Source organism: Anthonomus grandis, chromosome 17, assembly GCF_022605725.1.
Source record: "Anthonomus grandis grandis chromosome 17, icAntGran1.3, whole genome shotgun sequence".
NCBI classification, from domain to species: Eukaryota; Metazoa; Arthropoda; class Insecta; order Coleoptera; family Curculionidae; genus Anthonomus; species Anthonomus grandis.
The window spans coordinates 10,243,045-10,267,977 of NC_065562.1; the positions used below are offsets into that span (position 1 = coordinate 10,243,045).

General features: G+C 33.4%; 1 protein-coding gene across 3 annotated transcripts in view; it reads right to left on the reverse strand.

The window, feature by feature from the left end:
* The window catches only part of LOC126746201 (uncharacterized), a 172,414-nt gene that overhangs the window by 45,157 nt on the left and 102,324 nt on the right, over positions 1 to 24,933 (reverse strand). For all 3 annotated transcript variants that reach the window (XM_050454353.1, XM_050454354.1, XM_050454355.1), the window contains one exon: positions 23,309 to 23,395. In XM_050454353.1, the coding sequence (XP_050310310.1) occupies positions 23,309 to 23,395 (87 nt within the window). The remainder of the gene's footprint in view (positions 1 to 23,308; positions 23,396 to 24,933) is intronic.

The following is a 24,933-nucleotide window of genomic DNA, read 5'->3' on the forward strand; positions in this document are numbered from 1 at the left end:
ATTTTTTTTAATTTTTTTTTTTAATTTTGGTAATACTATATTTATATGTATATTATTCTAGGGTAAAATCAAAATGATATCCTGAGGACCTAAGCACTAATGATTCACTAAATTATGGAAAAAAATAAAGAACAAAAAATTTTAATTCGAAGATTGCAACAAACAAATTTGCGCCAAAGAAATTGAATTAGATTTCTCAAGTCATTATTAAAATACTTAAGAAATAATAACATGATTTTCGAAAAAGCCCAACATACTACATATTTTATTTGACTTGTAAAAGTACTTGTTTGTATTACTACTAATAAACTATCTAATGTAATCTATTGTACATAGTCTTTATTCTTAGGTAAGCTTTGTTTTTTAGTATAAATTAATATGATATAATAATTGGTATTAGGTATTATATAGGTCACTGTTAAATGTCTCAAAACCATTGTACAGGCTAAATACTCATAATAAAAATCTTATAACCTATAAAAAACCTGCAACTCCTTCACAATTTGAACATCCTTGTAGTTTTAACTCTTTCCGCTGAAGCAATAAAAAGTCAGCATCATAGAAGTATATATTATGTGATATAAAGTAAGATGATGTAAAACTGAGTTTTGTCCAATATAACAATAACAATAGTAAGTAAAATCTGTATTGTTGTGACGAATATTATATTAGGTTTATATATCGTTCCAGATTTAAGTTTATACTTCTTTTAAATACGTGAATAAGTCTATTTTCTTCTTCTTTTCAATTGTTGAGCGTGTGAGATAAAAATGTCTAAATTGATTTTTGCTATAAGTGACGTAATACCCAATATAATAAGTAACTCAATAACAATAAAGTTATGCAAAATTGTGTCTTAAAACATGATTTATTAAGAAATCTATAATATTATATTAATAAAATATTTAATTTCCATAAAAATGCTTTGACAAAAATGCTGCCTTTTATTAGGATCTTCCTCTAACGAAGTCCGTTAAAAAACACATAAATAGCTCGTAAATGGTAATATTACTTATACTCAAACTCTATAATAATTAATAAAAATTTATCAGGTAAATATTTGTTGACGACGTCACTGGTAGAGTGCTTGTATCGGTGGCATCAACAATGCGATCGAGCGGCGTTGCGGTGCCATTACCGTTTTCTCGTTGCTTCGTACTTTGTTTTAATTTATTTAACTTATATTGACTTCGATATAGAGTATCTTATCAAATTTATTTTTAAAAAAATGCTTGATATTTTATTAAAGGGGAGCAGTAGTATTGTTTTGAGTCTTCGGAAACAACTGAAAATTTTTATAATATTATAAAGTGATTCTTGCCATTTCTCTATAAGCATTTGGCATCATTGCATCAGAGATGTTGCAAGCAAACAAACCTGCCCATAGTTCCACGGCATGCTACTTCTAGCCTTTCAATGTTCTAAGATAGATATCTTTGATCGGTACTTAATTCGCAAAATTCTATTTGGGGTAATTTGCAGTCGATAATTTCATATTGAATAACTGGCAAATTTTCACAGTGAACTATAAGTTTGCCTAGAGGACCTGAAAATGCACTAGGACCGGTTGTGTGGCCATCAATATGCTGAAAAAGATGTCAACGGTAGCTCATTAGCATGAAGCTGGCAGATAAATCGTTGTAAAGGACGTCCTAACTTTATTTTAAGTTGAGTGATGACCCAATTTTTTGATCCTGTGTTAACTACGGTGCCATCACACCCCACTGCTAGTAATCCTTTCAGGTCATAGTTATTTTCTTGTAAAAAGTCAACTATACTTCTAAGTAAGTCTTTCGCTGATCCAGAAGAAGGCATTGCATGACCTAGAAACACTGAACCTGGTTCTTGTAGCAAAGTAATATGTTCTTCAAGTAACGTTAATCTATGAAGTCATCTTTTCCTTCAGTAGTCATTGTTTTGTTTTTTCGACCATCAAAATAAATTGCATTTATAGGTTGATACTTTATCGAATCGACAATTGTATTTCTTATATTTTCTCTAGCTCTTATTAACTTATTTTTGTCTATTATTTGCACTAAACTTTCTCTTGTTACTAATCCAACCTCTTGTAAAACAGCTGTAGCTACTGCTGCTGCAGATCTGTCACACACTTTAGCAAGCGTAGGTAGTTTAAGCGTATTTTATTTAGGAGTTAGTCTTTCATTTATAGAGTCTTTAGAAGTAGAAGGTATTTGACTAGCTGTATCGATATTGCCGACAAAAGAATTTGACATATTAGCTAATATATCCGATGACGTCTTTGATCCCTTTTCAGGACAAAAACTATTATGCGAGTTTTCCCTTTCTTGCATCTTTTCAATTCTTCTAAGCTTATTCACTACTTTCTTTGTTTCTTTTGCTTCGACACGTCCTATGAACATTTGTCTGAAACCTCTCTGATCTGCGAGAAATGCGCGTTCTTTTAGAGGTACGTGTAAAAATAATTAGCTGTTAGATGAGTAATCTCGTAAAATTCAGTAATATGAATCTTACATTTTTTTCTTTGCTACAAGAACACTTCTCAAATTTTTCGCACTTGCAGGCACTTATGTCGAAGAGTTTCTTGTTCTCTGCTTTATACGCTTCAACTTTTAGAACATAGTTTTCATGTCTCCTGACTTTGGGGTACCACAAAATCTTTGAATATTTATCAAGCTGCGTTTTAATAAGTTTCAACACACGTTTACGTTTGACTGTAGGAATTGACGCTTTTTCCCATAAACTTATGATCTTGTCAACCAGTATGCTTGAAATTTTTGAAACTGTTGGCTCTTTTCCACAATCTGGCGGTTTTAGGGTATACCTTATCCATAAAAAGCACCTCAGAGCATCTTCTTGCATAGGTAGAATATTGCCTTTGAAATCTGCCGCTGATCCAACTAAAGGACACTCGGCATCTCGTCTTGTATACCACGTTTTTGAGAAACTCATGACTTGATGAATTTTTGAACTTCTTATTCAAAATCATAGACGCGACAACCGATACAAATATAGGACGCCGGCCGTGCCGTCCCGAAACATTCAAAACAACTGACTGAGTCGCGTAATTCACCCGCGCCTGGCAACTGGCTTCCTGGGTCAGGTCAAAGTTTACTGAATAAAATACGTATTTTATTATTTTATTATAGTAGTATTTTATTTAGTAAACTTTGGTCAGGTGCACATAAAATAATATACAGGACAGTATTCAGCCCAGTAACTTAATACCTAATAATAACAATAATAATAATAATTATAATAATAATAATAATAATAATAATAATAATAATAATAATAATAATAACAATAATGTATTACGTAAGTTTTATAATTTGCCATTAAAAGCGGACAGATTATGAAAAACTTTGCTTTGAATGTTTACTTTTGTCAGAAATGAACATTTAGGATGTGGGTTATCGCACATCTGGGTTATCGCATCTTGGAATAACAAAAGGCAACTTTTGCGCACTACTCCAAAACGAAATTCCAAAATTTTTGAAAAAAGCTATTTTTCGACCCACCCTGATGTACACACCTACTAGGGCTGTCAATATTAATGTACTGCTCAAGCTAAAATATTTAAAATCAACCCTTTTATTTTGCAACTACTTATATAAACTTTCTCTCTTGTATATTTTCTCCAGCTTTCCCTCAATACTACCCAATAAAAAACTATACATTACAAATTTATTTTGCCATAAAAGATCCAATATTTGCAGACCATTCTAACGATCTATACACCCTCTTATTAGCCCTTTTATTACTCAAATATAGTAGCTGAGCTTCGCCTCTTTTGCGGTTGCCGAACCTCCAGACTCAATCACCGTCGTTGCTTTAGCTACGTAATCAGCTACGGCTTTATCGACGGCCAGAGAAGCAGCGACGGAAACTGATCAAATTACGTCCGTCTGAATTATTGGATGCTTGACTTGGAAGCTGGATGTTGCAATCGAAGAACTCATTTTCGATTTCGAGGGCCAGAATGAGTTTCTATTTAGGAGTTTGTAATATGTTTTGAGATGTTGTTGAAGTTTCTTTATTGGATATCGTCAATGGAATAGCGGTTTAAAATCGTTGAAAATGTTTGTGGAGGTTTTATAAAATTGGAATAAGAGTATCCTATAAAACTGGGTTTATCCACAGTGGGGTGGCAAATAAATCTTGGATTAAAAATATGACCAAGCAAGTATATTAATAAATAGCAAGGGTGTTATCTACGGCTTAACTAATTAAAATAAAGAAAATCATTTTTAAATTTTATTCAAGTTTAAGTTATCTTAAATTCCAGTATCTACCGCTTATAATACCTGATGCACATTTATATTTCTCACTGCAAAATAAGTGCCTTACCAAAATTAAAGCAATCTAGAATCGGAGTAGATATTAACAAAACATGTCTCATGTCGGGGGTTATTAAAACTACATCGTGTCAAGGTATCCATTAATGTCTGAAATGTGGCTGGAATTATGAAGTCGAAAAGGTAAACGAGCAAATTGAAAAAGACCACGCTCAGGAATAATAAAAGCCGAATACTGTTTACTATTTTCCTCTAAGATGACATATATCGCGCACTATCAAGTTAGAGTAGAGATAATATATGGTATATGATAAGTATCACGTTCAGATACATTATTACCGTCCTAAAATCAACACAAAATCTTTGCTTATTATTTGGTAAGGCTCAACAGTACCATCCTAAAGAATTTTATCTAACTTATCGATTGTTTGAAGTTTTTGATATAAAGTTAACGTTTTTGTTTTTAAGAAGAAACAGGGTGTTACTTTGGCTTATTGGAGGGACTATTTGTAGTGATTATGTTGAATTGCAGTGCAGCTAAATTTGTCTAATTTTATTAAAATAACCAGACACTATAACATTGAGATGTTGCTTTTTTTTAGTAGTAACCATGGATGTGATTAATTTGCGGAACGAATTTCAGGACTAGGTGAAAAACCAGTCTCCATGGCATATGTCCGATACAATACCTTCAAAAAATCAAGCCCAATCAAATTTTGATATCTTAATTTAAAAACTAAATACAACTCAAATACCTTGAAAACATTTGTGATCCTAATAAGTGCTAATACTGAACCAACAAAAATTCTTCTTACTCCAGTCTTTACAGTAAAGAAAATTTATTCCAATATACTAACTCAATACGGGTACTAAATCCCAATACGGACATTCACCAGGATCCGCATAAGACAAAATGTAATCTAAAACATGCTACTGCTTCAAATCACTATTCACATTATAAATCACAGGTATTATCAACAAGGGTCGGTTTAACATTCGAAGACAGGCCTTAACCTAAAACTGACCTCTCCTCAAGTTTCGCGTACCCCTTTTATGTAAAAACCAATGTTTTTACATGAAAGACATTTGAAAATACCAGATGTACATTATTTGGCTAAGTGATTTGGTTGGCCATACTTAAAGAAACAACGGGAAGCTTTTTCCTTACTACTCGAAGAACTTGCAGGGAGAACACACATCTCTTTAAGTACTAAATGCTTCGATTTTCTAGTAGAATGATTCCAGATCAAGCTCTAAAGAAAGATCTCCAGACTAAGAAGGTACATATCGTTTAATACTAAATCCACTCACCTCAAATTTTCTATAGAGGTATATAGCATTCAATATTGAATCTAGTCTCTTTTAATTTTTATTTTAATGTTCTTGTTCTATTCAATTTTCAGGTTAAAGAATCAATCTTTCCTCATAAATAGGAAGAATGTTAGATTGTTCTCATCCATTGGTGTTGGCATTCTCACAAAGGATTTAATCATGACAGCAACATATTAATCAATTGATTCGTCAGTATTCTATATTTTATAGAGTATCTTTTTCGCATTAGATCGAGATATGGATATGTAAATTTTTTTTTATTAAAGTAATCAAACCAATCTAATCATTAGCGTATTTTAGTACCAAGTGATGAAAATTTAGAGCAAATCCCTTAAATAAATCATGCGCCTTTGCAAGAAACGATAAAAACTGATATCTAAAAAACCTGAGAATCTCAAGTTCCATTTATATACTGATTTGAATGAAACACAAGTATGAAAAGCACTGCTATTAAAAAAATTATTCTGAGGATATCCTAGATGAGCTAGAATTTTCTAAAACAAAAGTTCAAAGGCTGTGTTGAGATTGTATTATTTATCACTTATTTTGACAGGCACAAAACAATATTACTGTTCCCCTTCAATAAAATTAGAACCATTTTTTTTAGTAAAGTATGATACGATACTTTATAAAAAAGTCAATATTTAAAGTGAAATGAATATAACTACAATATTGAATGTAGATAACGTATATTAAAGAAAACGGCAACAACATCGCAACGCCGCTCGATCGCATTGTTTATGCTACCGACACAAGGAATCTTTACCAGTGACGTCGTCAAAAAGTTTTTACCATTATAAAACTTCACAAAAACACTCAAATCAGACCTTTTTCCTGTTTCAATCAAAAAGGAAAGAACAGAGAATCGGTAAATATTTTTGTAACACCTTCTTGCTCTTAAAAGGACATGTTAAACTTAAACAAAGTTTGTGTTTACTGATTTTAGTCTTTTAATGTTCTAAGGATTTAACATGTCTGCACTTGCTATTTCTTATCCAATTTAGCGTAGTTTTTTTCTAGCTTTTTCATTTAGGATGAGATGCCTCTAACTCATTTTAAAGAAAAGTTCCGACCATGTGGGTTGAAGAGGTAATCGGAGTCTGGCGAACTCATCCGCCTTTTCACTTTCCTCCACTTTACCGTGTTTTGCGACCCAGCATATTCGAAATGATTTCCTTCTACATAGTTCGCTCTCCTAGCGATTTTACATATCCCTGAACTCTTCTACGAGCTTTGCTCTAGTTTCTAGCGATAAGATGGTTCTTAAAGGCCGATTGGGTGTGACAGCATATGAATATTTCCTTTTTGTTTTTTTCATTACTTTGCCCATATTGCTATTCTAAAATAACGAATTACTCCGTTCAAAAGGCATTTGCATGATTGTCCAATATGAAAGCTTCTCCCGTGTCTATATATATAGATTTAGTACACGCGTGCGAGAGTCCTGTGCAAGCCATTCTAGTACCATTTGCCTATCGCATTTACAAGTCCTTTCGATGCTGGAATTGCACTTCAGTTATTTTTTATTCTTGCCTACTAGGTATATCTGATTTATAGGATACATTCAGCCAAATGGTATTGCCTCGATCTATTCAGAGGCAGTACGGGAAAGTCCTTTTCCGCTAACTTGGTAATATATACAGGACTAGACATATACAGAGTATGTAGTTTTTTTAAATGGAACACCCTTTGTTTCATGGCGTTATGCTTTTGAGAACAACAATAGCTTTACACTGATACTTTATTTTTTAAATTTCATTAGGGCGTTGCGACATAATTCGTATTTATAGGATTTTATAGTGTCTTAATATTTCATTAAAATTCTTATAGCAATTGCTGTGTTTAGTCTAGTTACTTTTTTTTTACTTACAGGGTTTTTATTTGCAGTGTCTAATATTAATTTAGCAATTTACTGAAATAAAATATGCAACAACTCGTTTTTTTTAATAGAACACCCTGTATTTTTCCCTTTCATGAAATTTGTTTATTAAATATCTAATTTTTTTATACACTATGACCTATAACTAACTTGCTTTTTTTGAGATATTTTATAGAGAATCGTAAAAACATTAGACGTCAAAATTTTTATATGCAGTTATTAAATCGGTGCCAGAAGAAGTAGAAGTTCTGGCAAGAATTTGAAGCTGAAATTGCGCGTTTGGTTTAACTGGCATATCCAAATGTCCAGAAAGGGATCATTGAACGCTTGGCAAAATACATCCTGCTCGAGGCGTCTTAAAAGACCACTCACTCCGATTTCCGCCTAATAGTCTCCTTGAGTGAAACACGTGATCCCCTCTGCAAGGCAGATCTGATCAAATTGACCAAGGAAGTTGACGTATTCCTAACCTGTAAATCACAAGTATATTGCTTTTTCGAAAGCTTTCTTAATAACGAAAGCGGGAGCTAAGACCAATTTCTTATTATTGATTTAATGTTCTCTTTTGTCTGAAAACCTTCGGCCCTGTTCGGGAATTCTGTCGAGTCTTGGAGCTAGATTTGCCCTTTCAGCGTGGAAGCTCAGGAACTTTTTGCAGTGAACCAACCTATCGATGTCATTCCAATCTCGCGTTATCCTGGACCATTTTGCAATTTTCTCCTTAATTCGCGTCTGCCAATACTCGGTCTTTCACTAATCTTTCCCTAGACCATTGGCTGAAGAAGTGCGTATTTCTGTCCTCCATCTCTATCTGAGTATCTGATATTGAAGCTTTTTTTATGGTATTAATGTTTCCGCACTTCTTCTGCATCCGGTTCAGTACTTCGGAATTAGTATTTTTATTGGTCCAGGGAATACGTCATATTCTATGTTAGCACCTCATTTCAAAGGCATGTCTATGTGGTGTTTGTTGACCGTTCATGCTTCAACTCCATACAAAAAAATAGAGAAAATGTAAAGGCGCAATATCCTTATCCTAATTTTTATCTCTATCCTCGTTAATATTTCTCTTGTTTGGTCACCTGATTGATCCATCCAAGTTCCTAGATATATACATATTCTCTAACATAGTGTTTGCCAGTTTTTTGTTTATATTGAATGATACAGTATTGAAAAAGAAAGTTGATCTTAAAAAGGACCTTTGCGAAATTCAAATTTTCTATTTATCATGTCTTTTTTTCGCTGTGTCCTCTTATGTGTCTTCTGTAAATTCTTTGTGAATGACCTTTAAGAACAGCTTTAAGATATGGCGCATAACTGCGATGATCCTGTAATCTGAGCATTCTCTTAGATAGTGGGTGATAACAACTGTTTAGGAATTTCTTCCTTAGCATAAATATGGTGGCAGAGATTCAGAAGAATGTCAATTACATTATAATCAAAAAGTTTGATAAGCTTTATAGGTATCTGATCAGAACCAGCAGATTTACCCGGTTTTATAGTCTCCAAGGCAAATAGTATTTTTGATCCTAATATTTTTAAGTACACTTCCAAGACCGGTTTTCGAGGTCTTAGATTGATCATCAAACAGTTTTAATAGGTATGCTTTACCTTTAAACTTTTCCTTTATGGCATTTATTATATGCGCATTTGTTAAGAGATGAACGCGTTCTACCTTTGTTGAACTTAAAAATGAATTGGATCGAATAACGTTTCTCTCAGCCCCTTTTTAATACTTAGATGTCTGCCATCTCACTCCCGGCGTATCCCTATGTCCTGGTACATGGCCCTAAGTGATCTAATTACGAGTCGCCAGGTCAATGAGCCTCCTGTGGTATTTTTCCCTTGTAGAAAAAAGGATACTTTTATTATTTCCTATCTAAACAGTATACCGGGTCCATATGGTCACCCATCTCACTCAGAAATCCAAGTATATCTTAGATTCCTCTTAGGATTGCCAGATGATTAGTAAGGATGCAAAAGAGATAACTGTTAGTTTTTTTTGTAGATGGAGATTGCTGCCTCCTCTTGTAGAGCGATATTGAGCGGTGTTAAGATGAAAAGAGCCTTCATGCCCAGCGATAGGGTCGATTTCATAGCCTCTGTGACGCATGCGAGTCTTTTTAGTGCACACAGTTTCAGCATTGCTGTCTTCTGCTCGATTTTTCTCCACTATACTGTATAGGGCACAGTATGTTGGGTCTCACTATCTGGATATATCAAATAGGTCATTTGGGGCTATTAAAAAACTATTAGGTAGTTGCCTTGCTGTTCAAAGGTTCTTCATGCCCTTTCCCAGTACTGATTCGAGGTCCAAGTGAAGTTTCAATCCATGACGAGACTCAGATTTACCCTCTTCCTGGAAACGATCTCGATGCGGCTCATCGAAAGACTGGGGCTGTTTATTACTCTTTTTCTGGTAAATGGTACAATGGACTTCTTCGCCGGGATAATAGATAGTCCCTTCTTAGTGCACCATTCACATATCGTATTTAGGGCATTATCATCCGCGTAGACGATGGTCTTGTGCCCTAAGGAGGAAATCCACCAATATAGACCATAAAAAGGGAAATAGTACCTTGCCCTGTAGGCATCCCTTAACTACAGTGACATTGAGATTCGTGGATGCAAATGAGGCGCTAATAGATCTTTGATTCAGCATACAGCTGACCCATCATACTATTTCCAGATCAGCTCCTCTATTAGAGAGTATCAAGGCCTCCTTAATGTCCATAAATACACCCTGGGCTATTTCCTTAGATTCCAAAGGCTTTTTGATATCTTGAACTGTTTTGTGCAATGCCTTAATAGTCGATTTGCTCTTCTCATAGGCTAATTAAAGAAAGGACGTTAAGCTATAGTAATTAGGCTAAAATCGCTTTTAGGATGAGTTCTATATTTCTTGATTTTAAAGTCGGTGAAACCAATCCTAGTTGGCTTAAAAAATAATCTAAAAATAATCTTTTCGAAATAAGTACAATCGTAATAGTACAAGATCATATTTTAAGCCTGTTTAAGCCCCAGCCAGGCGGACCTACTTAAGATTATGTGTGTCTGTCTCCGCTAGGAGAATTATGCAATTTAATTGAGAGGCAGTTCAATTAACCAAATGTTCCATTCTAATTAACTGAATATACTAAGCCAGAGTAAATACTAGATATTAAAGATAATTTCATGGAGCCTTCTCCCCTAGCTGCTAATAATAAAGGCAAGTGAACCATAGGATAATATCATTATGGTAATGGCATCCAAAAGTTTAACTTACAAAACCCAATCCTACCTTTAATAACATTATCTCAACTTAACCCGTACCTACGTCAACCTGCCTGGGTAGATTTTATCAGGCGCTATCCAAAATCCTCTGTAGGACGTCGCGTCACGTCGCCCGCCGACGTCCCTCAGGAAATGTCTCGTTATACCGACCCCCATCGTTTCTGGAAGGCGTGACATGCATTTAAGATGCCATATACTAACGTTGTTTTGTCTTTATTAGAACACGTTTGGCGTAGCATCTGACAGTAACGCTATGTTTGTAGTTTTATTAGTGCAAAAAAGTTTATGAATCTTTATCAATTTCATTTTTTTTTATGAAGAACTCAATTTTATTGAAAGTTCTTACACTAGGGTTGAGTTAGTTGATGTTGTTTGTTCAAACTTTTTCGTGGTTTGATTTGCAGTTGTAACACTTTTTTTATTTTGTTGTGACTTTTTTGCAACCTTTTAATTTGGTGTATTTATATTGTAAACATGTACCATCGTGCCGAAATTGTCTTTTAGGGAATTGTCTCCTAGTCTATTGTAGTAAATCGCATTCCTTGAGTATGGTACGCATATTTACGCATTATGAATTTTCGGAGTCTTAATAACTACATATTTAAATAATAGTATTAATACAAAATATTTTTATTTTTCGATATTTATGTTTATTTGGAACACATTTTATAAATAAACCAAAACTATATTTACACATATATTTACACATATATTTTGCCATTTTACCCCAAACGTTTTTAATTGGGTTGATATCAGGGCCTTTCGAGGGCCACGGTAAAACATAAATTGGTCTTTCGACTAGATAGTTTTGAACTATAGGGGCTGTTTGTATAGAAGCATTATCATGTTGGAAGATAAAGCCTTGCCCATAGACTATACCAACCGATGGCATCATAACATTGTTCAGGATATTGCAATATCCTAAGGCATTAAGTCTCTACACTATTTGACAAACGCCTGGTCCTCTAAAACTAATCCAGGCCTAAACGTTTATACTAAAATATCTACCTTGATTAGTCTTATGTATATATCTTTCATCATATCTGGTATTAGAAGGCCTGTAAATGCAGATTTTACCACTATTGCACGATTAAAAGGGTTTTTCATCCGAAAATATTACCGTTTCCCATATGTTGTTTTAATGTGCATATTGATGGGCAAATTCTAATCTTCTCTGTTTGTTTGCTTCAGTCAAGAATATTTTATTTGTTGCACAGTAACTTTTGATATCCGAATTTCTTTTCCTACTATGAGCTGTATTAGTAGAACCAGGAAAATGCGTGTCTTCATTCGCCTTTATTGCTGTTTCAAACGGATTGTTTAGAAAGCCAACTAACTTTCTATCTTGAAAATTGTTTGAAATTTTTGGTCGACCAGAACAATAGCTCCATATTCTGCAATTTTTGCCTTAGCTAAGGAATTGGTATTTTTACTAATACCCAATTCTTCTTCTAGGAATTCCATCCATCAGACGAATATATAATAATTATCGCTTTTTGTTGAGGAGATAATGCAGGCATTTTAAAAGAATGATTTTGTTAACGCGGCTGTCATAAAATTTAATTAACTTTGACAACATCAAAATATATTATTCTAATAGACCAAGAGCTTTAAGAGATTTTGCTGTCCCAGTTTTTTTTGGCAGGATATTACGTGTAGTGAAACACATTTACTCCAAAAATACACTTTTATGTCAGGAACGTCAAAACTTTCACCTGAATCACGTTGACTGTCATTAATTGTTTCCAAGGTAAACAACAAAAATGATTAAAATGAAACATTGTAACAATTTGGAAATGCTTAGAATTTTCTGCATTATTTTTGCTGCTGAAGACCAATAATTTTAAGAGAATACTGATAGTCAAAGTAAGAAAGTATATTAATTCTAGAAAAGAATTACCAAATAAAAGCAAAATAGTGCAAAAACTAAGAAAAGATGAGAATTCGTATTTGAATTGTCATAACATTGCTTTCTTCTTAAGTTTGATCGTTCCAATCAATCAAAACCTCCAGGAGCCTGATTTATGATAAGGCGCTAGATGGACGATATTTACAATTTTCATCTTTGTCGTCAGGCGTCACTGGATGCTGTACACTACGTCGTTGATTCTGGTGACTACATGAAATGAACCTTCGTAATCCTTCTAGAACTTTGGTGACCAGACTCTGTTCCCGGGATTAAAAACAGTAGAATTTGCCTTTATGTTATAAAGTGAATTTATTTTGTTACTTTCTAGATAAAGTTTATCTCGTGCCTCTTTATGGATCATTTGCAAACACTCTTGCAGATGATCGACGTACTACTCAAGGGTTTCAGCCTTGTCGGTTCTTCCAGTATTAATGTCTACTGGTAAACAAACTTTATCACCGAAGACAACTTCTGCCGAGTTTTTTCCAGTAGACTCGTAGATAGAAGAAGGATATTTCCCATGTTTGCATATAAGGATGCTTGCATGCATGTATCCCAGTTCGTTTGCATAGAATTTATCATAATCCTCGAATAGGTTTTAAAAGTGCGATTAAATCTTTTAATAATTTTCCTTGGCCGGAGGGTATAGAGAGATCCTGAAAAAATTACGTCATTCAGTTTTTTTCAGTTCAATTCAAAAAATTCATTTCAGTTCAACACAGTTTCCATAAACCTTTTGAATATACACTACAGAGTTTAAAGAGTACGACTGTAAACTGCCAAAGTCCTATTCCAGTCGAGAATGCAGTCTTTTCCTTATCTTTTGGATGCATTTTTACCTACCAGTAGCTACTCTTTAGATCAGTCAATTCCTGATAGAGAATAACTGCCTTTTTTGGTAATTTAGTCGTCGATAGTCCACACAAAATCTTGTAGATTTATTCCTTTTTTCTACTACAAGTAAAGATCTCCAATTACTCTGAGATGGTTCTATATCTCCATGCGACCTTATTTATTTAATCATCAATTTGTTTGCTTGCACTATACATCTCTGATGTAATGATGCCAAATGCTTGTGAAGAAATGGCATAAAAACACTTTATAATGTCATAAAAACTTGTCACTTATTTTGACAAGCACAAAACAATACTGCTTTTCCTCTTTAGTAAAATATGAAGGATTTTTTTCATAAAATATGATAGGATGCTCTATAAGAAAGTCAATTTTCAAAGTTAAAAGAATGCAGATAATGTATATTAGAGAAAAAGGCAACAATATTGCAACGCCGCTCGATCGCATTGTTGATTTCATCAAAATAAGAAATCTTTGCCAGTGGCGTCGTCAAAAAATATTTACATGATAAATATTCATAAATAATAGATTATGTTTTAAATTATAAGCAATATTACCGTTTATGAACTCTTTATGCGATTTGTTAACGTACTTCACTAGAGTAAAGGTTCCTATATAATAAAAAGTAATTGTTATAGATTTCTTAATAGGTTTGTTTTAAGAAATCTATAATAAGACAAGAATCAAGATGACATTAGCCTTTGCTTTATTGGTCTGGTTGAATGGCCAATTCCATCAGCATTTATCATGACTTCAACTACTTTAAAGCATACGCCAATGTCCTCTTCTTGTTTCAAGTGTTAATAATATTCTTTCAAGTTTTTCATTTAAACCAAAACAGTAGTTTCCTTCTGAATAGATAACGTCCTTGCTAGAAGAATTTCTTGACAATATATTTTACAGTTTTTTATGGGCATCAAAACAGTTTCTCCATATTTTTTCTCAAGTTATGGTATTAATCACCCTCTCCGAATTAGAAATTTTTCAGTTTACGTCATCAATATGCGATTATATACATCCATTTCAAACTGATAAGCATTCACAACTTCTAATTCTAATATAAAGTCATCACTATGATATGATCTACTAAATAATAAGCAGTTAAAAAAGGGTGAAGTCGATTGAAGGGTTAATACTAATGGATTGATATTTTTACAAGGTATGGATAATAGACCAGTGCATTTTTTACCTAATTATCTAGATTAATGCAAAAATGAATGGGCTTCCCGCAAAAAAAAAAGATGGCTCCACCCAGACCGTTACTTGTCCTAAACTAATAATAAGGTATTATTTGCATATGGGATACGTAGATAAGACGGATATGATTAAAACTCTTTATAAGGTCGATCGAAAGTCAAGTATTTTAATCAAGTACTTTCGGCAGGTATAAAACTCGTGGGAGCTGAACAAGATTTACTATACCCTAAAAAATTCGGTACTTCGGCAAGCCAGCAAGATGTGGCTTTTGTGGTACTAAGGCAGAACATATGTACAACATAGCTGTTGAGTATTGCGAATAAATTAACATTAATAGTTTTTGTTGTTATTGTTTTAGGTGAGACGTTGCCCTGTGCCTCTCGGACAAGAAAAATTGTTTTCGTCAATATCATACCAAATGAAATATTTATAAACAAATTATTTTTATAGAAATGAAAATGTATTTTTTACCAATTTGGTTTAACTGCCTAGTGTCATTACAGTAAACACACCTCATTGTAACCCATATACAAACAAAATATTTTAAGATTAAAAACCTCTTAAACAATTTTTAAATAGTTGAGCAAGCAAAAATTTCCACCAAACATGAACAAAAAAACCCGACGTCAAAGTGTTAACGTTCATAATATGTATTCCAAGATTAGAATGAGCAGGAGCAGGAATTACGTTTATTTAATATCATCCTTCTAATATTTACTATTATTCGTTTTCTTGTTCAAGTAGACTTATATTATGTATAAAACAAGGATACTTATAAAGTACTATATAACTTCAGTATAGATTTTTATAAATTGCTTGAAAAAGAAGAACTTAGAATATGAAGATGAAAACTGCAAATTCTTCAACAAAACCAATAGACTTTTAGACTAATGGATTCAAAATTACTATTCCAATTCTGTAGGACAAGCAAGTATGATTGAATTTAAGCGAAAATATGTTTATATATAACAATAGCGATATAACAATAAAATATCCCATACAACTAAAATTTAAATTAAATACATACTAATTATCGTTGACCTTAATTGAAATTTAAATTAAAATAACCATCAGTCGTATAGAATGCATGGCAACAAAAGGTTCTTAACTCTTCTTCTGAAAAGCAAATAATAGTGGGTTAATTGTCTAGTTTCTACAGGCAGGTGATTTTTATTTTTTTTTGGTTTCAGAGAATACAGATTTCTCTGGTAACAGATAAAAGATTACGAAAAGTTAATATATGTACACTTTGAACATTCGAGTGATAAGGCGTTATAATATTTTTACACTTTAACAATACATGAGACACTTAAGAATAAAAATCTATGCCAGGAATTCAGATAAAATATGATTTAAATCAACATAAGGCACTTTAATGTCCTTACAAATGCCAAACCCATTTCCTGCTCTTTTTTTTCCGAATAGTTGGATCTAAATTGCAGGGCAAACTCAATGCATACAACCAAAAATTAGCCTAATTTGAATGATCAGATTCTTTTCGTATAGTATTGTAAGGTCATTTGCAAATGAGGTACAAGAGACAAAACAGATGAATATTTTATAAGTAATTATATAATACATATAGTTATACTTATACATACATATACATTATAATTGGGTTGCCTTACTACTGGAAGTAACATCGCTATTTTTGAGTCAGTTGAATGAGTTTGACCTATTTTTCTTGTAGCATTGATTATACTTTCCTGCTTTATCGTCGGACTTTAATCAGGACTTTATCCGTACATCAGTTTTTGAATAAACAGGTAAAGATCTACTGGCCCTTTACCGATGCTTCTTAGGACGCTCCTTGAGGTCACTATCTGCAGTAATAAGTTGTCTTATTTAGGATAACTTTATTTTCAAGCCATGAGGTACTTGGAAGTCTAAGATCAATAATAACGCAATTTATAAATTATTTACCCAGATTTACTGGCATGAGAAACTACTACAGAGAGTCCGAAGCTATCAATGGCTTGTTTCAGGTTGCCTTTTATATATCAATTGGGCCTGGTTTGCTTCCTCTAGATAAGTTTCATTTAGTTAAAGTTTAAGTTTTTGGCTAAATCATACCTCATACATACTATACGCTTACCTCATAGTATACATATTGTATGACATTAAAATTTATAATAACAAATAAAGATAAACATCTTCCTAGGATCAAATGCAATTGTTTTTATTATGTAACTTAAGCTATCCATAAATTAATCTGAATCTGTCGAGGGTGATCAATATAATGATAATAGATCAATCCGAGTATCGCATTTGTTAATAGTTATCTGTAGGCACTGCACTGTATATTTATTCTTTAAGGATACCACATTATTGGTAAATCTCCTATTTGGTAAAGATCAGACAAGCGACAAAACTAGTATTTATGCTTGGGTTTTAACGTATTCAGGTAAACTACTAGGCAATAAAAACCTTAAGAGGCTAAAAATTTTTTTAAACAAATTTACAAACAAATAACTCACATCTCTTTTTATCCCACTTCAAAAAAAAACAACAGAACTTGATCAGCTTAATGAGTCATACTATAAAGAAGTCTCGGTACGGAAGAGGCACTAGTCGCAATCCCGTGTTGCTTCAGAACTGTTACGGTCAGAGAAAAGATGTAGAAGAAATATGTGTTTTATAGGCTACAAAAAGACAATTGATAGAATGCAACAACATAAACTCATTCAAATTATAAACGACCTGACATAGATTAAAAAGCGACACGGTGTATTGAAGACCTGTACTGGAACCAATGAGCTGCAGTTAGATTTGATAACCAAGTTGCTAAGGTACAGAAAATTCTTAAAGATGTAAGAGGGTTGTATACTCTTCCCATGTCTGTTTAACCCTGCGTTACTCGCAGGGTGAGCGCGGCGCTCACCTTTTCGTTGTTTTCGGCACTGCACTGCAATAAAAGTCTTGCACTTATCGACCCGTCCGTCCACCTAATCCCCACCAGTAGTATTAGGTACTAATTATATGTAAGTGGTTTGGACGCTGCGACGCGTTTAGTTCATAGAGAAATGAATACTAAAAGAGTGTTTGAAAGGTAGCCTAATCTGATCATCAAGTTTTGAAACTTAATCTAAGAAATTTAGTTCGGTTAGACGGCATCGAGGGCCAACTTCTGTCATAATTGTCATTAGATTATCGATTTTCTTTCTTTCCTTGCCATCACCCACCTTCGCATCATCGATCGTCGCCATTGCTTATTCCTTTTTATTTGGGCGTCCATTAGGTGTGTTCTTTTGTTTTTTTCTCAACAAAAAATAGGCAAAAATGTGGCTTAAAGTCATTAAAGTGTAATTTCATCATATAGGTAGAAGCTTTTTTGTTGTTTTATTGTGTGGTTTCAGATCCCTAGGATGGGGTGAGTGTAATTTGTTTTATCAAATAGTTTTCACCACCATTTTAGGTGACCTACAACATCACCTAAAATTGTTGTTTACCATTTTAAAACTGCCCTAATAATGTCATCACCAGGAAAATTAATTTTTAAATGCAAGGCACCTACTTGTTCTAATACATACTATTGTCCTATTGAAGATTCATACAAAAATAAAATTTTCTTTAAATTTCCTGAAAGTGACATTATTAGGAGGTCCGAATGGTTTAAAACACTTGGTTTAAGCCCAACCTCGACAAGGTGTTATTTATGTCAAGACCATTTTGATGATATTTTATTTACTAGTTTTATACATACTCATTTAAGAAAGTGTGCTCTCCCAATTGCAAATAATATATAGTCATTTGTCTTCATTGTAAAATTATCATTATTTGCCCATAATATGTTTAATTATTGGCTCTATCTTTTAGCTATAAATTAAAATAATATTTAGTCTGGCAGTTACATAATATATACTTAATTCAAATATATTTTTTTTAATCAAAACTTTTTTAGATACCAATTAATATGAATACAAAATTCTTTTAAAACTTCCTGATCAATTCAAAACATTTTATATATATTGTATATAGTAGTTTTTTTAACATAGTTTTTTTAAACTTTTTTTACTAGGTCTGACGAAAGGTATCATCAGTGTTTTGCTGCTAGGAAGTACCAAAAGCACAATAAGTGAAACAACTTCCATTCTACCAGGTCACTACTCAAGGAGGTACCTCACCTCGATAAGATGGGAGTAAGAACCAGGGATTCTCTTTGAATATTTAAGAAAAAGGACCGATGACATCTAGAATTTAGGGTATACATCAGTGTCAACTAATTTTTAATATCATACTCTCCATAAAGAATATTTTAATTACAGGGTTAGTTTTTATATATTACTATACCCCTAACATTTTTGGGGACCCTCTGTATAAAAAAGTAGGTAGTAAATGTTAAATTTTTAGGGCATATTTTTGAGAAATATAGTTCTTATGTCTATAAATAATTAATTTATAAATTTGATAAATTGTAATTTTTGTATCATATCCTCAAAATGTAAAATGTAAAAAGCAAAATACATACCATGGACAGTGTTGTGCTAAAGCAGCACAAAAACAAATTGTATCAGGATCCCTTTTAAGACAATAAATTATAAACTTACTTTACAATTGACTTAAATTCTACCTCTACCCTTGTTAATTTGTTGATCGAACAGTGAAATTAACATTGTTAGTATCGAGCATTTAATTCTCAAAATAGGACTAAATATATTACACTTAATCTCTAAAATATTGTCTTACATAATTGACCCATTAAATCTTTTTTTGATAGCGTATTGGGCTGTAAAATCTCTTTCACATTCTCTAAAAATTAATGAAAAAGTGCAATTAACAATTTATTTTTTTGAAGGGCCTAAATGCATTAACTTAACAGCTTAAAAGCAAATTTGATGAATTTAATGTCAAAACACTAACGAGTTCAATTAAAAAATGTATATAATAAACTTAAATTACAAACATTATCACTCTTAGCCTCTTCAAAAATTAAATTGAGACACTTGCTATTTCATAATTTTTTAGAGTTTGTGATCGAGATTACGCTGTTAAAAATTGATTTAATGGGTCAATAATTTTAAATTTCGCGCCATTCTAAAATTTTGAATAGCCTGCCTTTCATTTCTATGATGGATCGGTATTACAGTAGACTATTTTACCGACTGTGACAAATGTCAATTATTTTAGTTCGGTTAGACCGCAACCGTACGCTGCAATCGAGTTTAGGGTAAAGATGGTGCCGACTTGTCACTATGGGATTGAACCCTCTCATACTTTTAATAACTCTATGGTTTAGTTCTACTACACAAATCCTTAGTGCGTGCATGTCGGAAAGTGAGCGAATTGCTTACCTGCGAGTATCGGTGTTAGTCAGTTTTGTCAGATATTTCTGTAAGAACGAACTAGTTTATTTTGTGTTTTTGCGGAGTAATGTTGTGTTTTTTATCGTTTTCTAGGTGGGCGAGTTAAACATGGATGCTAAAGAAGAAGCAAGACTTTTAAAAATTTTTGAAGAGCTGGAGCAAGAAGAGCTACTTGCTAGAGAACACGGAGTTCCAGAAGAACGACTAAAGGATTTAGAGAGTGACGAAGACTGTGTCGAAAATAATTTGGACTTTAATACTGACTCTGAGTTATCCGCGGACGATTCTGTGTCTTCTACGCATTGGTCTGAAGATGGCCCAAATTATATAGGTACAGAAAAACAAATTGGAAAGTTAACAGAAAGCCTAAAACTAATCGTGCTATACGCCATAATATAATAACGCATTTACCGGGAGTAAAACCCGAAGCGAAAAGTGCGCTAACGCCGTTTGAAACTTGGAATTTATTTATAACGGATCAAATTAATGACGAAATTGTCCGATGTACAAATATTTATCTATCTAGTATCCGTGAGAATTTTTCCCGTCCGAGGGATGCTGTGGATACAGATGCTGAAGAAATTAAAGCTGTTTTTGGTATCTCGTGCATGGCAGGCATTTTAAAATCGAGACATACGAATCTGAATGACCTCTGGGCTACTGATGCAACAGCTCCTGAATTCTTTAGGCTGGTAATCTCCAAAAATCGCTTTTATTTATTACTTCGCCTGTTACGTTTTGATGATATTTCCACTAGAACAGAAAAATCGACACCAATAAGAGATATATTTGAAAAGTTTCAAGAAAGATGCCAGGCTTGTTACACTCCAGGGGAAAACTGCACGATTGACGAAATGTTGGAAGGGTTCCGTGGACGTTGTAGCTTTCAGCAATATATACCAAGCAAGCCCAACAAGTACGGAATTAAAGTTTTTGCATTGGCAGATTGGCCGTTTATTTTACACAATAAAAATGGAAATTTATGCTGGGAAGCAATCAGAGGGTCCATTTATGATTGACAACAGCCCAGCCAGTGTAGTACATCGTTTGTGTGAGCCCATAGCAAACTCGGGGCGCAATATAACATGTGATAACTGGCTTACGTCAGTTCCTTTAGCTCTAGACCTCCTATAAAATATAAGATTAACTTTGGTTGGAACGATACGCAAAAACAAGCGTGAAATTCCGCAAATCTTTGTTGCAACTAAAGAGAGAAAGATATGTAGCAGTATGTTTGCTTTTGGAAGAGATTGTTTATTAGTGTCCTATGTGCCGAAGGTAAATAAAAATGTCTTGCTGTTATCTACATTTCATGAAAATTATACAATTGATCCTGAATCAGGTGATGCATTTAAACCAGAAGTTATAACTGAATATAACAGAAATAAATCAGGAGTTGATACAGTAGATCAGTTAAAATGCATTTATTCTGTATCCAGAATCACTTGCAGGTGGCCTATGACAGTATTTTTTTCAGTCATCAATATTGCAGGTATAAACGGGTTTATCATATTTAGATCCAACAGTCTGGATACAAAAGACCCAAGGCGAATATATCTGAAATGTTTGGCAGAACAGCTTGTAAAACCTCATATGATGCGACGTGTAACACAAACATTGCCATATCTTCTTAGCTTGCAAATTGAACAATATTTAAACCTACCTTTGACAGAAAAACTAGATATAACAGAACCGGAGGTACCTCAATCCAGACCGAAATGTTCTTACTGTCCAAGCAAGAAAAACCGCAAGACCAGTTCGAAATGTGCTAAGTGCCTAAGAGCAATTTGTAAAGAACATACTATTACTTATTGCACGAAATGTGTAAAATCTGACTCAAATCTGTTAGTTCAGGTTTAATTAGCCTAAACATTTTTGCCCGAGCATTTCAACTTTGTGTTAATTTTTTGTTGCATTTTATGTACCAAAATTCTTTTAATTTTGAAAATAAAATATTTTGTTAGTAACCAAATTTTATTTATTTTGCCCAATGATATATTTTTTAGGCAAAATATGCCGTGAAAAGTATAAGTGAGCATAGTGCTCACTTGCGAGTAATGGTGCTATTTTGGACCCGCGGGTAATGCAGGGTTAACATTTACTCGGAAAATATCTTCCAAAACGCTCTTAAAGATCAATAAATTAGGCATTAAGGTAAACGGCATATGGATCAACAATAAAGTCCTGATAGCGGACATTATGAATGACCTACAAAGGCTTCTGGGCATAGTTGGAATGTACTGCCGACTTATGGGAAATAACGTCAACATAAAAAAGATAAATTTCCTACTAATCACTCGATTCAGAATGGAATATATTGTACAATTAGTGATTTTTCAAATAAAATAGAAAACAATACAGAGTGTTTTATTAAGGGAAATTCAAAAAAAATCATAACGTAAGAAAGCTCTTTAATCAACGTTGATCTTTTTTTCTTAATTCAGTAAAATCCTAATAAAAAATACATTAAATTACGGAAATTTAATTTTAGCTAGGAGGGTTTTTTTGCGGGCGAAATTTTGTGGCTTTGGGTCTTTAACTGTTATTTCAAAGTGGATCATTAGTTCTTTTTGTTTCTTTTTAAGATCCTTTCGAAATGTGAGTCTTGCTCTTCTTGCTTTATTCTAAGATCTGCTCTTAAATTCAATAAATCTTCTTTCATGGTCTTAATCAAATTCTTTCTTTAATTCAATATATTCTACAAAATCCTTAACTGACTCGGGTAACGGTAACGGGGAATAAACGTTCCTATTCATGTGGAATATTGATTACTTCTCTCTGGTATAAGCATCTATAATGTATACTACTGAATTAATACTCAAAATAAGGAAGGAAGCTGAGCTGCTTTATTTTTATTTAGTCTATAAATATATTAAAAGCAAATTTATGTCTTTAAGTAAAATTAAAATCTGACTAGCGCAGAGTTACTTTACACATTGGATATACTATACATGGAACCTGGAAATACTAGAAACACTGCAGTATGTGTTTCAAAGACACACTTTACTATAACTTAAGGCTCTAGAACAAATAAGACTTTAACAGGTGCAAACATATAGAAGCTGTCGTATTGGATATTTCAAAAGCATTCGATTAAGTATGATATTCACAATCTTGAGACTAAATTCTTAAGGGATCATCAATTTTCCCATTTTTATTTTTTGATGTGAAATTTATATGACTTCTAATACAAGCTCAATCAAATTTATACTACAACGAAATAAAGGTCAATGAATTTCAGTACATCACAGTTTAATTACCTAATTATAATAATAATTAATCTTACCTTGTGGTTGGTTTTGTTCCAGGTTTTCTGGCTCGACATCGGGTGGATATACCTCTCTCACCATACGAATCGACCGCTTTACCACACCTGCAAAAAAAAAGAGCCATATTTAAAAATCAGAAATGAAATTGAGATCACTCAAAATTCAACTCTAAAATTCAATTTAGCAACGCGATGAAATATGCGACTGCACCAACTATCTCGGCTGAAATGTCGCGTCTAAAATAAAGGGGAAATACAAAACATGGATGCGGGAACTCATAAATAAACCGTAATAAATGTTACGGAATTTCGGGAAACTCATAAATTCGTACTTTGCCAGGGTGTTAAGATTTATCAAGGAGACATATTTTGCACACAATGCCGTCTGTTGCTTGTTGTTGCGGGTTAAAATGTCTCTTGTTTTATTCTAGGAAGTATGCGGAGGTAATAAGAAAGGAGTTAACTGTCATAAGAACGATATCAAGAAATATAGAAATTTTAAAGTGAGTCGTTTGTATGAATAATTCATCGTTCTTTATATAGTATTTCTTATGTAAGAAAGAAAAAAGTAATAATGACTTTTGGATATTGGTTATAATTACTGCCAAAACTGAACATGCAACAGTTTGTCAACAGTTGCGCAACTGTTGACAAACTGTTGCATGATGTTCGCTCCCGAGGCGGTATATCAAAGGAAAGGTTGACCAACAGTGCGTCAACAGTTTCGCCGGTGTATACGTGCGCAAACTTGTCAATATGTATTTAGTTTAATTCAGGCGTTCGAGAGCGGTACATCGGCAGAGTAACGTTCAATCCATTTGAAAATGTCGCACGATTGGTCAGAAGACCAAGTTCTAAATTTGATAGAGCTTATAAGGGAACATTCAAAAATAAACGAACTGGTGCATTTAATATTATAGCGACCGTTCTAGAACTATCCCGAGAAGAAATTGAGAGGAAATGGAAAGTTCTGCAAACCCAGTTTAGACGGGAATGTGCAAAAAGCGTCACAAAATCTGGCCAAGGAACAAATAAATTATACGTGTCCCGTTGGTTTGGATATAAACATTTAATGTTCTCGAACTTCCTGTGCTACTCTGGTTGATTTTCTACCAATTCTATTTAACTTCATAAATGTAGATGAAGGTTCTGGTTCATTTCGCCAAGATCCATGAACCAAAATGCCCGTTGAAACATCTTCAATGTCATAGGTTCTAGGGGGAGCATAACAGCCCATGATTGTTTTAGTATTTTCTAAAAAATTATGTAAGTAGCAACATGTAAGAATAATTATTTCAGCAGTAGTAGGTTGCAAAAGCAAGGGCTTTCGCAAAACTCGAAATACAGACGACATAACGCCAAAAGCATTTTCCAATACTCGTCTTGCTCGCGATAATCTGTAATTAAATGAGCGTTGGAACGTCTCCTGCAAATGTTCGCTGGGAAATGGTTTCATCAGGTTTTCTTGTAGAGGAAACGCATCATCGCAAACAAATACAAAAGTTGTTGTTCCGTCCTGTTGTCCTGGCAGGAGTTTTTCAGCTGGTAAATTTAAAGTCCCATCGTTTAGTTTTCTCGCGAAAAGTGTATTTTTAAAAACACCACCATCTGAAATTCGTCCTTGACATCCCACGTTTACGTAT